Below are 16,722 nucleotides of genomic sequence, written 5' to 3' on the forward strand. Positions count from 1 at the left end.
TGCAAATGCAGGTGAACTAAGTTCTTTTAAGAGTTCCAAAATGTGTTTTTTTCCAGCTTAAATTGATTATTGATACATGGACCCCTAAAACTTTGAAGTTTCCAGCCTAGCTATTGTTTCCTCCCCATGTGAGGGCAAAAGCATTCAGAGAACCCAAGAAGTTTCAAGCAGTCGGTGTGGGAAGAAAACTTTTATGAAGACCATAAAGATCTTATTGCTGGCTAATAGCCACAAAAGGGGGAATATCAGAACTAGCTCAAAACTTTTTGGGAAATGATTACCATGTTACAATAGCATTTTTTAAGTAAAATCAAGGCCCAGTGGTGTCATCTGCAATTTAAGCTCTTTGGAGAAGGTTCTTGAAAAAACTCATACATGGGGGGCTCATTGATTCCTCATATCCACACGTAAGACAATTAGAGGATAAATGTAAATCCAGTTCCATTCATTTCTTCATCATGTTTCATAGAGCCATCAAGAACGATAGCCTTCAGGGATGTGAAATGAGCTAAGATAAAAATTAATTAAGAAAAGACATGGAAATTGTGGAAACCTTATCCTTATACTGCTTTAACTCTAAATTATCACTACACTGTGTAACACTTTCCTTGTTTATCATTTAAATTTAAGGAAATCTGCTTCTCTGAACAAAAGGATGGTGCCATCTCAATCGTGTCATATTGCTGCTGCTTATTGATATTGATAGCTTAATATTTACTTTATTAGAATGGTATATTTCAAAGGAAATATGTACCTAAAGCTTTATACACTGAGTTCTATTTAGAGTACATAACTGCTTTATAGGCAACAACTTATCATTTCCTAGTGTTAGGGCATTCAGATAATTTGTAGAAAGTTTGGTAATTTGGTATGCTTTTTAATTTTCTTTTGAATTGGTAGATACTCAGAGTTTCTTTCTTTATGTTGTGTGGAAACTTGTTGAATATCTTGCCACCAGAGCAGAGAACTCCATTCACAACCCTAAACTACAGGGTGAAGTCTACATGAAAATCATTGTTTCTTAATTCTATTTTGAATGTGAAAGTCACAGTTCAGCTGATGACAGTGGTGGTGGTGGTGGTGGTGGTGGTGATCTTTAAAAGCTTCACTCGTAGATGTCTCAGGGATGAGCTGTAAACTGTCTGGTCTAAGCTCTGATATGATGGTGACCAATCAGTCAAAACACTGTGATCCTGCTGTCAAATGATTAAGGGTGGACATGTAATGAGAGTTAGAGATAACTAAAGATAAAAGATCAGGAAAATCACAGTAATAATGTGTGCTGCAATTCAGATTTACATTTTATGTAATTTATTTAATCAGAAAGATACAGAATCCTACTGAATGGTGGTCCTTAATGAAATAAAACTGTCCCCCCATCAAGTAAGGATGTGGTATTTTCAACCTAACTAACTGCACACGAGTGATGGTAATCTCCACTTAATATGCTCAAATTGCTAAGTGCATTTATACATCAGATCTTCTAACCCCACAATCAGAAGCAGACTTTAGCTGATGGGGCACGTGAATGCTTTTTATTATATATGGATTTTAGAATCCATATATAATGAAATGCAATCACATGCTCCATCAGCTAAAGATACAGTCTCAAGTCTCTGTTCTCAATCTATCACCTGGCTCCATTCCACATCACGAAAAATACAAGTTTCTGATGGTTATAATTAAAAATTGTCTCTCATGTCAGAAAAACCAAACCAGTCCTCTCTATCTGATAGCTGTAACATAACCATTCCTTGCATTTTCCAGCAGCTCCCAAGAGTAAATCACCCACCACCCTGCCGCCGCAGCCACCAAACACCTCATCAGGTGAGTTAGTGAAACTATTAGGTTGGAGGAATCAAATGAAGTGTTGTTGGAGGAAGATGAAAAGGATGAGGTAAATAATTATATTTTATGTTTACATGGTAAAGCTATGAAGAGTAATGTGATAGAAGAAAGGATGAGTACATTACATTCTGTCAAGAGGATCAAATCGGGCTTCGAATGACATAAGTCGAATTACATGGGACTACAAAAGATATAGACAATTACACAAAAGAGGAATGGTGATTATGTAGTCAAAATTACAGACATCATACAGGTATATGGAATTTTCAAAAGGCCAAGATAGGTAGGGAAACTGATCAGAGAATCGGAAGTGAAGGAATTACTTGATGAATTAATGGAACCAGATAACTAGGCTCAAGACTGTTTGACAGACAAGATGAATGCACTGGAAGGACAGAGACATAGAAAATGATGTGTGAAAGGAAAAATGTTTGGGGAAGATCATAGAAATCAATAATTGTGATCGGAAAATACATGAACTTATCGGTTATGAGAGCAAGGTGTCAGCAATTTTAGAGAATGTGTTAAATAGGCAAAAAACCAAGAAATTGGTAATTGCTACTGTCACTGGTGTAAAAATTAGATTTGCAACAAGTGGGTTCAGAAAGTCAGTAATAGAAGAAATGTTAGTAGAACTGCAAAGTCATTGATTTCATTTCAGAATGAGTTGCTTAATACTGAAAGAGTTAATAAAAGATGTTGTGTTGGGCATTGATTTTATGATGAAGTCTAGGACAGTGCTAAGTTATACGAAAAAAATGGTTAAAATTTGAGAAAAAGCTAGAAAAGCAAAAATAAAATTTAATGGGATGCTTGGTGGCAAACAACAAACAACACACTTGTATATTACAATTAACCCAGACTGCACCACAGAGGAGCTGTTTTACTCACCATAACTGTACATAATGGATATACAATTATGCATAAAATTATTAATTATTACCTACATGTTAATATAAAAATATTAATGGGATATTTGTGTCTCGTGTTATGGTGACCTTCATAGAGCTCAAAGGAATATAAATAATAATGAGGAACTTACAATTTTGCACCAGGAGGTATAACAAATAGTTGGCGGAATTTGAGGTATGTGGAGGTTGAGAAAGGGCAAGAGGTCAATCAGTTCAAGTAGCAATAATTACAAGCTAATGTAATTAAATTGTTTTTGTATGTGTATAACTGTAATTGTCATTTTGTTAGGATTAAAATGTATCAAGGGATGTAAATGTTAACTTAAAATAAATGAACATTCAGTTCTACCAAAGCATTAGGCAGTTTGCACTGGCTCCTACAATGTTTACCAGTTCTGCTGGGAATGGTGTGCACAGCATAAACTTTGGGAATTCATTCGGACTTAGTATTCTGGGAACTGTTTAATGAAACAATTTTGACAAATTCTACATCATCTTTGCTGATGGTGGGTGCAGAGTGACACATGCATGGTTGCAGTACTTAAGTGTTGGGTACCAGACTCAGCACCATGAGAAGTGCAAATGGAAAGAGTGGAGAGAGCAACGCCAGGTGCTGTGACCGATTGACTATTATGAAAATGAAGTGCTATGATGAAACATGTGAAATGGGCTGGTATAAATTATTCAAATAAGTGACAGTTGACAGTTAACAATAATTCACACAACTGAACACCATTGCATAAGAAACCTTTCATGATAGTATTTAAAATTACTACTTCTTTGTGAAAAGTATGCAAATTCACTTAATTTTAAATCTATAGAATAGTGTATTTATTTATTTATTTCTTGTTCCGTGGATCCAGTTAGTGAGTCAATCACAAGGATATGGAACGTGTCAAATTGTACAGGTTTCAATTTAAACTTACAATAAATACAAGGGCAATTCAATAGCAAATTGTACATATTTTAAGTAAGACATACTATAAATACAGTAACAGATACAATGTCAGCTAGATAATATAACAACCATTTAACAGAAAAAGGAGTTTCAAATAAAGGTTAAAGATAAGAGCACAAAGTTAAATCAGATATTAGGCCTACAAGAGTAAATACATATACAGCCAATCTGTTGTTACAAAAAGTGTGCTAATGCCCAAATGCACAATAAAATCAATTGAACTACTTCTAGACACAATAAGTTTAGTGATGGTATACATTTTCTTTCAGATATTCATCCACAGTATAAAAAGATTACTCTGTCAGGTATAAGTACTGTATCATTCTACAGTTAGTAGTACTGCTTCATTCACCTCTGACACTACTGGTCAGACACAGATAGAAATTATGCTACCATCAGTGGTATGCTAGGTGGCACTGAATGTGTCATTTCATAAATCAAATGTAGCATTGAGCGGAGATACTGTAACGTGACGAGCCTAGAGAGAGAACATTACACTGCCATTTTGATTTGATTTGATTTGATTTATTTCGTGTTCCATAGGTCAACTGTGTTGAATACACAAGGACGTGGAACGAGTCAGTTTTTTACAAATACAGTCTGATAATCTTATAGCATATACAGAAATTTGAGTACATAATTATATAAAAACTTATACAGTAAATTCTTTGGGCAGCAATATAGAAAAAGAAAATACATATTTTCTTAGAATTATTAAAACACTACAGAAAACAGATACGGAGCACACACAGATACAGATCTCAGGTTAAATAAAATTCGTAGTGGCATTATGTCAACTTGTATTATATAATATTAAAATATTACAATTTATTTAGTTAAAAATTCATCTAGACTGTAAAAAGCATTTTCTAGCAGAAATATTTTTAGTGCTTTCTTAAACTCGCTATTGTTATGAATCTTTGTCTTTATTTCGGGAGGAAGAGCATTGAAGAGTTTTGCTCCAGTGTAATGGACACCCTTTTGTGCCAAGCTCAAATTTCTGAGTTCACTGTGTATGTCATTCTTCCTCCGTGTGTTATGCTCATGATAATTACTATTTGGTTGAAATATATCTATATTTTTACAAACAAAACACATGAGAGAAAAAATATATTGGCATGTAGTTGTGTATATTTTAAGATTACGAAAACTATTTCTACAAGAGTCTCTTGGGCGCAATCTACATATAATTCTTAAAGCTCGCTTCTGTGCAATGAACACTTTCCTTGCTAATGGCTGGTTGCCCCAAAAAATAATTCCGTACTCAATGAGACAATGAAAATAGCCATAATAGGCCACTTTTGCAGTGTTAGGTTCAACACATGTAGTGACAACCCGTAAAGCATAGGTAGCAGAGCTAAGCCTCTTACAGAGATCAATAATATGTGAAGACCAGTTCATTTTCTTGTCAATGTGCACTCCAAGAAATTTTGTTGTTTCCATTCTGACTATTGGTTGATTACCACATGTCACACTTATCTCTCTCTCTTTTTCTGTTTTTGTACAGAATTGAATAAAGCTGGTCTTACTGGAATTTAATGAGAGACCATTCACCTTGAACCAATTAACCATATCTGAGAGTATGTGATTACTGAGTTCCTCAAGATTGTTGACTGTTCTACTGCTCATAAAAATTGTGGTATCATCAGCAAATAATGTAAATTTACACGGCAGGCTTGTACATGATGGTAGATCATTTATAAAAATCAGGAATAATAGTGGCCCAAGAATTGAGCCCTGGGGCACTCCACATGTAATGGAACTCCATTCAGAATCTGAGGAAGTGTCACATACTCCACCCGAGCTATTCAACACAACTTTTTGTTTTCTGTCTTGGAGGTACGACTGTAGCCAATTGCCTGCAACACCACTTATTCCTACTAATTTTGCTTTTTGCAAGAGAATCTGGTGATCAACACAGTCAAACGCTTTGGATAAATCGCAGAAGACACCAAGTGCTAGCATTTTTTCATTAAGGGTTTCTAGAACTTCATTTGCAAGTGCGTAGACTGCGTCTTCTGTTGAACGGCCCTTTTGAAAGCCAAACTGGCTTTTGCTGAGAACTCCATTCTTCATGAGATGATCAGTAATTCTTACATGTATTAGCTTTTCTAGAATTTTGGAGAAAGCTGTCAGCAAAGAGATAGGTCGATAGTTAGTTAGTTCAGCTTTATCCTCCTTTTTGTACAGGGGCTTCACAATGGCATACTTAAGTCTACTGGGAACAACACCTTTCTGAAGGGAAGCATTGAAAATATGACAGAGAATGTCCCTTATCCACACACAAGAATATTTCAATAAGTTACTAGATATATTATCAACCCCTGCAGAATTCGTACTTTTTAGAGACATGATGATTTTTTGAATTTCTTCTACAGTGACAGGATTAAGGTGCATTTCTGAAATTGTGTTAGAATATACAGCTTGACAAAGAGTTACAGCTTCATCAACATCGGGCTTGCAACCAATCTGTTGAGATACTGATAGGAAGTGTTTATTAAAAATCTCAGCCACCCTTTTGGGGTTATCTATTAGGATACCTTCATATCTGATATTATTTATATCTTCTTTACTTGTTGCATCTCTTCCAGTTTCTTTTTTTACAATGCTCCAAATTGCTTTTATTTTATTATTAGAATTATCTATTTTCTTCTCATAATAAAGGGCTTTTGATTTCTGTATTAGTTTCTTCAAAATTTTACAGTATATTCTATAGTGTTCCCATTTTTCTACATCTTTACAGAATCTTATTGCAGCATAAGTTTCCCTTTTGGTTTTACATGACTGTTTTATACCTTTTGTAATCCAAGGCTTGCTTACAGAATTGGAAGCACTGTTTCTGACCCATTTCTTGGGAAATATTTCTTCAAAAAGAGCACAGAATTCATTTATAAAACAGTTAAATTTAGTATCAACATCATCATGGCTATATACTAAAGACCAATCCATTTGCTGCAACCTGTGGTTGAAAGTTCCTTTCGCCTTTTCATTAATTACTCTTATGACTTTCCATCGAGGAAATTCTTTTTTGAACAGATTAACGTCATAAATAGTGAGAATTTGTCCATCATGATCTGAAAGCCCACTTATAACCTGCCTGACAATATAGTTCTGATGTCTATTTACATGCCATTAAAAGTTATTTCTTAAAACTGGGGAATTAAGTAAATGTTTCACTGCTGCCATAAGGCCCTTAAGCATAAACAATAAAAGAAACTCCTTAACAAGTGTTGTATGAAAGACCAGAGCAGCAAAGGAGCAAACCATTAGTTCAAACTGCTGAAGGACGTCAAGGACAGTTCCCTTTTGGGAAATGCATTCAACACAGCATTACTGTAGGAAACAGTTGATGCTGCTGTGCATATGGATGTAGCCTGGCAAATGGTAATGGGTTCCACTGAGCTCAGCATGGTGAGGGCCTATTGACAAAGAATATATTAGCAAGAGTGAGCAGGTAGCCTTAAGTGTTAGTCACTTACATGTAAAAGACAAGAGGACAGCTACATATGCCCAAAGTAATGTTGTTTGGAAATGCCTAAGCCCTGAATAGAACAAAAACCCTATTAACTTAGAATTAGACAAGAAATATTGATGCAGTAAGCCAAACAGTTATATGTCTGTTGAAGGAATGCAATCCTATGTACACCAGCACCATCTTCAACTACAAGTGTAACTAGGCATTTACACTGTAGGCATTTACACATTATAAATAACAAAAACAGCAGCACTACAAGGTAAACATAATATCGGACAATGGCATTCCACAGTAGTCATCATGAGTGGCAACACAAATTATGTTATTATCATTTAATATGCTATGATTATAAGTTTTAACATTAATTGTGTCATACCAGAATTTACTCCACACATACACATAAAAGATGCTGTACATTATTAATAACAGATTAATAACAGATTAATTTAAATATTGATTTTGTGAATGAATGGTATTTGAATGAAAGTGCAATAAACACACATTCTTGTCTATGAACAGCTTAGACATGTAATTAAAGGAATAGTAATTAGTATCCGTATACATGGTACCAAGTAAGGTTTAATGTAAACCGTGTAAGTTAATTGTAGAATTATTATTGCAGTTAAGAGTCCAATACCATTTACATTTACACCTACATTTACATTTCCAGGGCATTTTCGTTCTATTTCATCCACACACAATCTTTCAAAGTTTGTAAAAGTGCATTATCTGGTAGTGAGCTACTCCATTTATGCTTAAATATTTCTAACTAAACTAGAGTACTCCTTTGGAATTAAAGGGATTCTCCATTTCCATTCAAATTAGGACCTGTTCTCCACCCCTCTCGGGTCTGACCCCTGATATTCACATCAGATATTCCATGGACATATTTTCAATTTCACAATCTTTTAATAAGAACTCATCATATACTTCTGTTGGGCTAATTTTTCTCTCCTTGTAATAAGCACTTTCACCACCTTAATCTATTTATTGTTCCACAATTACAGTGATAGTGATTTTGAAATTTTCCAGTATGATCTCCTATCATAAAACTGTATTCTACTTCCTCCTTTATGTACTACTCAGTACTAATTTCATAATCCCGCTCAATAGTTTCCTCATAATTTCTTGCTGGTCTGTGGGTCTGACTTAGAACCTCTTATTGACATTTTATCATCATATAAAACAATTAGCCCACTATCCACTACAGAAATGAATGCTTTAATTCTCTCTTCTGACACATCTAATCCAGCAGTATTACAATCCTCACCCACTACTGTATTCTCTGAAATCTCCTCCTCACTTTTCACGATGAATGAATTACATCTGTTGTCGACATAAATTCAACCTTCTCTACATACATCAATACTACATGTGAAATTCTATTAGTGTCACCTTGAACATTCACCAGTATGTTCACTGAATTACACCTGACATCACAATGATTACTGCTGCTGCATTTTATATGGATTGAGACAAGATTCCATTCAATCTCTGCCAAGGTTGTATCTGCTTCTGGTCATATAACTGGTAGTGATTTTGTTTTACAAAGTCTTTTACCATTAGCCTCTTCCTCCCTTGAATCAAAAAATATTTTACTCCCATTTTATTGTCATTTGATATATGTTTCCCATGTATTTTTCTTCCCTTGTTGTTACTCTGCTTCTGATTTTTCCCTACTTTATTGCCCTCCTTTACCATCTCCATTTCCATGATTTCAACCTCGCTTTCTAACTCACTATATATTTTCGGATTCGCTACCCATCTTTCTCTTTTGCATTCTGGCTTAGATCTATATCTCTGGACCTGAGATTCAGAGAAATTTAGTTTTCTGCTCTCCTGTTGTGGTTCTGCTGTCCTTGCACTGTTGGTCATTCAAAACTTTGTTCCTTTTCATGATGTCTAAAATTTTCTTCATCATTATTCCCCCTTTCTTAATTATTTCCATAAATAATGCTGTTTCTGTGAAATACATAGGACCAATTCATTTTGTCCTAATTAAAATTTACATTGTGGTTCCCATTCCCGTGCCTGCAGTTGAAACTCTGCAGTTTCCAGTTTCACTACAAATTGCCTACTTTGTTTGTTGGGCTGTGTATTAGATCCCATTGCATCTATTCTGGAAATTGTCACTTGACTATTGTAATTTCAGTTAGCACACCCAGCAGTCAGGTTTTGTGCATCAGTTTCGCCACTTCACATACGCAAAACTTTCTAATTTTTGTATTGCTGTGTCTGTAAACTGGCTCATCCAAGAACTTGTTCAGAAGTTTCGTCCATTGTGATTCATTCCAGACTTTATTTACAAAACATTTTTCAGGTGCCTCATAACTGATAAACAAGTCATTCATCAATTCTCCCACTGTTGCACATTTCCTTCTGTCATTCCACTAGTTTTATTTATCACGCATGAGACATTCCTGGTGTGCAGCTGTCTTTAAATGCTGCAAGAAAATCTATCAGATGGTACTTTCCATTGTTTGGAAAGCATATTGAAGATCCTGGTCCACCACATGGTACATTTATTATAGTGGCGACCTGATCAGTCGCTAACACATCTACATTCAAGCTCATCTCCAAACCCAACTGAGTTTTTCCAAAGACCATTTTGCAATGTACAGTTCTCTTAGGCATATTGTAAAGTACATCTCATGTTTCCCCCAAAAGTGCATTCTGCTTCAGCAAACAATTATTAACACCACCCCTAAATTAGTAATGCATCTTTTCCACTTTTAGCCTCATTGACTTTTTAACATCATTTATTTTCTCATGTGGCATGCTGGTTCTGATTTGAGCTAACTTCCTCTCAATTATACCATTTATATCCACTTTAATTAGCTTCATCTGTCTTTGAATGTAGTTGGTTTTTACAATTGAAATTTCATTTATTAGATCAGTCTGTATTTTCCCCATGCAAAACTGTAGAACCTTGTTATTTCCTTCCATTAATTCATAAAGTAATTCTGCCACACCTGGTTCTCTTATCAATTTCACTCCTTATCTTAGCCTTTTCAAACTCTGACATACCCTTCTGATGTCTGTAATTCTGACTACATAAACACCATTCATCTTTAGTATACCTGTCCAGATCTTTTGTACTACAATCTATTTTGACTTCGTCATTCAAAGTCTAATACAGTGCTCTTGACAGAGTTTAATGTACTCATCTTTTCTTCCATTGTATTACTCTCAGTATCTTTATCATCTACACATATAATTTAATTATTTACCTCACGTTTTTCATCCTCCTCCAAAAACAATTCATCTGATTCCTCTGACTTAACAGCTCCACTATCTCAGCAGATAAGGAAAACATCACATCACCTTCACCAACATTTTGTGGCTATAAATCCCTGTTAATGTTTAAATATTTGTAGCTCCAACACAGTACTCCTTTGCAATTAATGGGACCCTCCATTTCTATACAACTAGGACCTGTTCTCAGTCCTTGTTCTGAGGCCTGACCCCCGATATTCACATTGTAGACATTCCACAGACATCTTTTCAATTTCACATTATTTTAAACAGAATTCATCATACACTTCTCTTGCACTAACATCTCAATAAAAGATGATGTGCATTAATTTTATGATGAGGTATAGCATGATGTTATGTTATATGAAAAATGGTTAAAATGAAAAGAAGCACATAGAATAGCAAGAATAAAATTGAACGGGATGCTTGGTAGTGAACAAAAAATTATGTAATTGTACGTGAGAATCACCCCAGACTCCATCACAGATGAGCTTTTTCACACACCATTACTGTTTATAACGGATATAAAATTACGCATAAAATTATTAAGTAATACATGTTTAATGTAAAAATATTCATTGGATATTAGTGTTATGGTGATCTTAATAGTGCACGAAGGAATTGAAAGAATAAGGAGGAGCTTAAAATTTCACGCCAGGAGGTATTACAAATAGTTGGCCTCATTCGAGGCATGTGGAGGTTGGTAAAGGGCAATCAATCAGTTCAAGTAGAGATGATGAGGAGCTAATGTAATTAAAATCTTTTTGTATGTGTATAACTGTAATTGCCATTTAGTTAGGTTTAAAATATATCAAGGGATATAAATGTTAGTTAAAATAAGTGAACATCTAGTTCTGTCAAAGCATTAAGCTGGTTTGCATTGGCTCTTACAAGCATGTCAATTCCACTGGGAATGATGTACAGAGCACAGACTTTGGGGATTCATTCAGACTTAGACTGGTGGGGGCTGCTTTGAGATCCAATTTTGACAGATTCTACATCATCTTGGCTGATGTTGGGTGCAGAGTGACACAGGCATGGTTACAGTACTTACTGATGGGTACCAGACTTAATCACTGTGAGATGTTCAACTGGAAAGAGTAGGGAGAGCAATGCCAGGTGCTGTGACCAATTTGCCATTATCAAAGTAAAGTACAATGATGAAACATGTATAATGGGCTGACATAAATGTTTCAAATAAGTGACAAATGAGAGTCAATAATTTGCGGAAAGGTACACTCTTGCATAAAAGATGTTCCATGATAATATGCAAAGTTACTGCTTCATTGTGCTAAAGTATGCAAAGTCACTCAATTTTTAATCTATAGAATAGTGTATTTATAAGTACTGGATCATTCTATAATTATCACTGCTGCTTCATTCGGCACTTCAGTCTACTTACACTACTGGTCAGACACAGGTAGAAATTATGCTAACATCAATGGTATGCTATGTGGTACTGAATGTGTCATCAAATAAATAAAATGTAGCACTGAGTGGAGATTCTGTATTACGATGAGGCTAGAGAGAAAACATTATTCTGCCATTAAGAGTTATTTGTAAAACTGGGGAAATAAGTAAATGTTCCATTGCTGTAGTAAGGCCGCTGAACATAAACAATAAAAGACACTCCTTAACAAGTGTTGTATTAAAGACCAGTGTAGCAAAGGAGCATAACATCAGTTTGAACTGCTGAAGTACATTACTTTGGTTCTCCTTTGATAAATGCATTTAATATGGGATTACTATAGGAAACAGTTGATGTTGCTAAGTATATGGATGTAGCCTGGTAAATGGTGATGGTTACACAGAGCTCGGTGTAACGAGGACCTATGGTCAAAGAATGGATTAGCAGGAGTGAGCATATAGTCTTAAATGGTAGGCACTTACATGTAAGACAAGAGTGCAGCTAACAGCTACAAATGTGCAAAGCAGTGTTGTTTGGAAATATGAAGCTGAGAATAGAACAAACACTCTAATAACTTAGAATGAGATGAGAGATATTGAGGCAGTAATCCAAAGGGTTATATGTCAGTCGAAGGAATGCAATGTTATGTAAACAAGCACCAACTGTAACTACAGGCATAACTAGACTGTGTGCTGTAGGCATTTAATCCTTATAAATAACAGACACAGCAGTCTTACAAGGTAGACGTAATATTTGATAATGGTTATGCACAATAGTCATTATCATGAGTAGCAACAGAAATTATATTATTGTTATTTAAAATATCATGATAATGAACGTGCACATTAATTGAGCCATACCAGAAAATTCTCCACACATTCGCTTATAAAGGAAGTGTACATGATTTTCTTGTAATTTGATACATCTTTTCCATGTATTTCTCTTTCCTTGCTGTTACTCTGCATCTGATTTGTCCCTACTTTCTTGCCCTCCTTTACAATCTCCATTTTCACTATTTCAACCTTGTTAGTAACTCACTATATTTTTTCGGCTTGGCTACCCATCTTGTCCTTTACCATGCTGGTTTAGATTGACATCTCTGGACCTGAGATGCAGAGAAATCTAGTTTTCTGCTCTCCTGGTGTGGTTACGTTGTCCTTGCATTGCTGGTTGTTTAAACCTTTACTCTTTGTCCTGATGTCTAAAATTTCTTTCTCATTATTCCCCCTTTATTAATTATTTCCATAATTACTGCTGCTCCTGTGAAATATATTGGATTGATTCCTTTGTCCTAATTAAAATATACATTGTAGTTCCCATTCCCTTGCCTGCTTGTGAAACCCTGTGGTTTCCAGTTTCACTACAAATTCCAAGAATTTGGCTACTGGGTTGGTTGGGCTGTGTATTAAGTCCCATTGCATCGATTATGGAAATTGTCACTTGAGCTTTCTAATTTCAGTTAGAACATCCAGCACTCAAGTTTTGTGCATGGGTTTAGCTACTTCACATACACAAAGCTTTCTCATTAATGTATTGCCATGTCTGTAAATTGGTCCATTAAAGAACTTGTTCTGAAGTTTCGTCTGTTTTGCCTCACTCCGGGATTTATTTACAAAACATTTTTCAGATTCCTTATATTTGCTAAACAAGTCATTGAACAGTTTTTCCAAATGTTGCACATTTCGCTCTAACTTTCTAACTATTTTTCCACTAGTTTTATTTTTCGCACATTAGAAATTCCTGGTGTGCAGCTGTCTTTACATGCTACAAGAAAATCTGTCATATTGAAGATCTTGGTCCACCACAAGGTACATTTATTAACGTGGTGACCTGATCCATCACTAAAAAATCTACTTTCAAACTCGTCTCCTCCAAACACCAGTGAATTTTTTCCAATGACCATTTTGCAATTTACAGTTCTTTCAGACACATTCTGAATCACATCTTGTGTTTCCCCCAAAAGTGCATTCTGCATCAGAAAACAGTTATGCATCTTTTCCACTTTTAGGTCCATTGATCTTTTTAACATCATTTATTTTCTCATCCACACAGCCTTCTTCATTGGGAATTTTGTCAATTTTGGTTCTGATTTGATTTAACTTCTACTCAATCATAACATCTACACTGATTTTAATTTCTGCCGATTCTGGATCTGCTGCTGATGACGACGCTGGAGCTCTCATGGTTGTAGCTGATTTCTGCACTGTTGATCTCTGATGCTGAACCTGATGACACTTGTCCGGTGCACTTTCATTGTGCTATCATCTTCCCTCCTCCACTGCTTAATATCACTAGCAATTTTGTGTACTACTACTACTACTGCTGAATGTTTCTAAGCTCGAAGCCCCTATACAAAATTGTTTACACCTCTCAGGACTGGGACAACACATTCTTGATTGTAAATTCAGAACTACATAAATTTAAGACCACATTCCAGACAAGAAAGACCCCATTTGTGACTTAACTTCCTTGGCCTAGTGCATGACTCTGTTAGTTAAACATTTGGCTCATAGCTTTTTCACAGTTGTGGCATACACACACTCTTTATTACACCCTGATATGGCAGAAACCAATCCGTCTACTGCACTGGAAATCTTTCCATCAAATAGTTGAGGGCAGACACATAATGCAAGTTAAGATTATTAAACATAACATATTAGGAAAATTGCAGTAATAACATATGCTTTACTCCAGCTTTATATTTTATGTAACAGCTTTTAGCTAGATATAGCTTCCTATTGAATTGTAGTGATTAATAAAACAAAACTGGGAGTCTATTTAGTAAGAATGTTCCATTTGCAACATAACTAGCAGCACACGCGTGATGGTAGTCATCACTTAATATGCTTAAATTGCTAAGTATGTCTATACTCCAGGTATTCTAACCCCACTCTGAGGTGCATAAACTAAACTCCACATAAAATGCAATACAGACTCATACTGTGTCAGCCAAAGTCAGAATCTCAAGTCCCTGTTATAATCTGTGATTTCGCTAGACTCCCGATCATGAAAATTAAACTTTTATGAGGGTCATAATCAGAAAAACCAAACCAGCTCTCTCTGCCTGATGGCCATAATCTGATGGCCATAACATAACTGGTCCTTGTATATTCCAGCAGCTCCCAAGATCACATCTCCTATCACCATGTCCAGTAAAGTTACCAAAGATAACTAATTGGATCTCTATTAGCTTCCTACCACATTATGCACTTTTTGCAACACTTTGATAAATTGCGTGCAGTTGAAATGGAGTGAAAATGACCTGGAAATGTAAATGTAGATGTAGACGTAATGGTAAACGGAATTGGACCCCTTTCCTGCACTACTAATTTGACAACTAATTTACATATTTTACATTACATTATTTGATACCAAGTCTACTTATACTAATTAATGTTCCTTTAAGCACAGATGTATGCTTTTCATAGGCAACAATGTGTATGTGTCACACATTCAATCGAATACTGTCGACAAGATCAATAAGTTAAATTAATTTGATATACACTGGAAAATTGCTGAGGCAATAGCACCACAGCTGGTGAATGTGCGGCCACGGAGAGTTTCTTTCATTGTTGGAAAAAGCCAAAAGTCACTAGGAGACACGTCAGGTGAGTAGGGAGCATGAGGAATCACTTCAAAGTTGTTATCACGAAGAAACTGTTGCGTAACGTTAGCTCGATGTGCGGGTGCATTGTTTTGGTGAAACAGCACACGCGCAGCCCTTCCCGGACGTTTTTGTTGCAGTGCAGGAAGGAATTTGTTCTTCAAAACATTTTCGTAGGATGCACCTGTTACCGTAGTGCCCTTTGGAACGCAATGGGTAATGATTACGCCCTCGCTGTCCCAGAACATGGACACCATCATTTTTTCAGCACCGGCGGTTACCCGAAATTTTTTTGGTGGCGGTGAATCTGTGTGCTTCCATTGAGCTAACTGGCGCTTTGTTTCTGGATTGAAAAATGGCATCCACGTCTCATCCATTGTCACAACCGATGAAAAGAAAGTCCCATTCATGCTGTCGTTGTGCGTCAACATTGCTTGGCAACATGCCACACGGGCAGCCGTGTGGTCGTCCGTCAGCATTCGTGGCACCCACCTGGATGACACTTTTCGCATTTTCAGATCGTTATGCAGAATTGTGTGCACAGAACCCACAGAAATGCCAACTCTGGAGGCGATCTGTTCAACAGTCATTCGGTGATCCCCCAAAACTATTCTCTCCACTTTCTCCATCATGTCGTCAGACCGGCTTGTGCGAGCCCGAGGTTGTTTCGGTTTGTTGTCACATGATGTTCTGCCTTCATTAAACTGTCGCACCCATGAACGCACTTTCGACACATCCATAACTCCATCACCACATGTCTCCTTCAACTGTCGATGAATTTCAATTGGTTTCACACCATGCAAATTCAGAAAACGAATGATTGCACGCTGTTCAAGTAAGGAAAACGTCGCCATTTTAAGTATTTAAAACAGTTCTCATTCTCGCCGCTGGCGCTAAAATTCCATCTGCCGTACGGTGCTGCCATCTCTGGGACGTATTGACAATGAACGCGGCCTCATTTTAAAACAATGCGCATGTTTCTATCTCTTTCCAGTCCAGAGAAAAAAAATCGGAGGCCTTAGAACTTGAATGCATCTCGTACATCACAAAATCAATGCCCAACACAACATCTTTTATTAATCCTCTCACAATAAACCAACTCATTGTGAACTGAAATCAATGACTTTGCAATTCTACTAACATTTCTTCTGTTATGGGCTTGCGCAACACACCTGTTGCAGTTCTAATTTGTTCCCCAGTTACGATAAAAATTACCAATTTCTTGGTCTTATGCTTATTTAACAAAATTTTGAACACTGACGA

At 36.1% G+C, this 16,722-nt stretch overlaps 1 protein-coding gene across 2 annotated transcripts in view; it reads right to left on the minus strand.

Moving 5' to 3' along the window:
• Positions 1-3,908: 3,908 nt before the first annotated feature.
• LOC124719117 overlaps positions 3,909-16,722 on the minus strand; it is a 225,082-nt gene continuing 212,268 nt past the window's right edge. The window contains exons 5-6 of one of the 2 annotated variants that reach the window (XM_047244811.1): positions 6,844-7,136; positions 3,909-4,214 (exon numbers count right to left, since the gene is read on the minus strand). In XM_047244811.1, coding sequence (XP_047100767.1) covers positions 6,984-7,136 — 153 coding nt within the window. In that variant the 3' untranslated portion in view covers positions 3,909-4,214; positions 6,844-6,983. Of the gene's footprint in view, positions 4,215-6,780; positions 7,137-16,722 lie in introns of those variants that run through there. The other variant, XM_047244810.1, reaches the window with a different exon arrangement.

Source organism: Schistocerca piceifrons, chromosome 10, assembly GCF_021461385.2.
Source record: "Schistocerca piceifrons isolate TAMUIC-IGC-003096 chromosome 10, iqSchPice1.1, whole genome shotgun sequence".
Taxonomy (NCBI): domain Eukaryota; kingdom Metazoa; phylum Arthropoda; class Insecta; order Orthoptera; family Acrididae; genus Schistocerca; species Schistocerca piceifrons.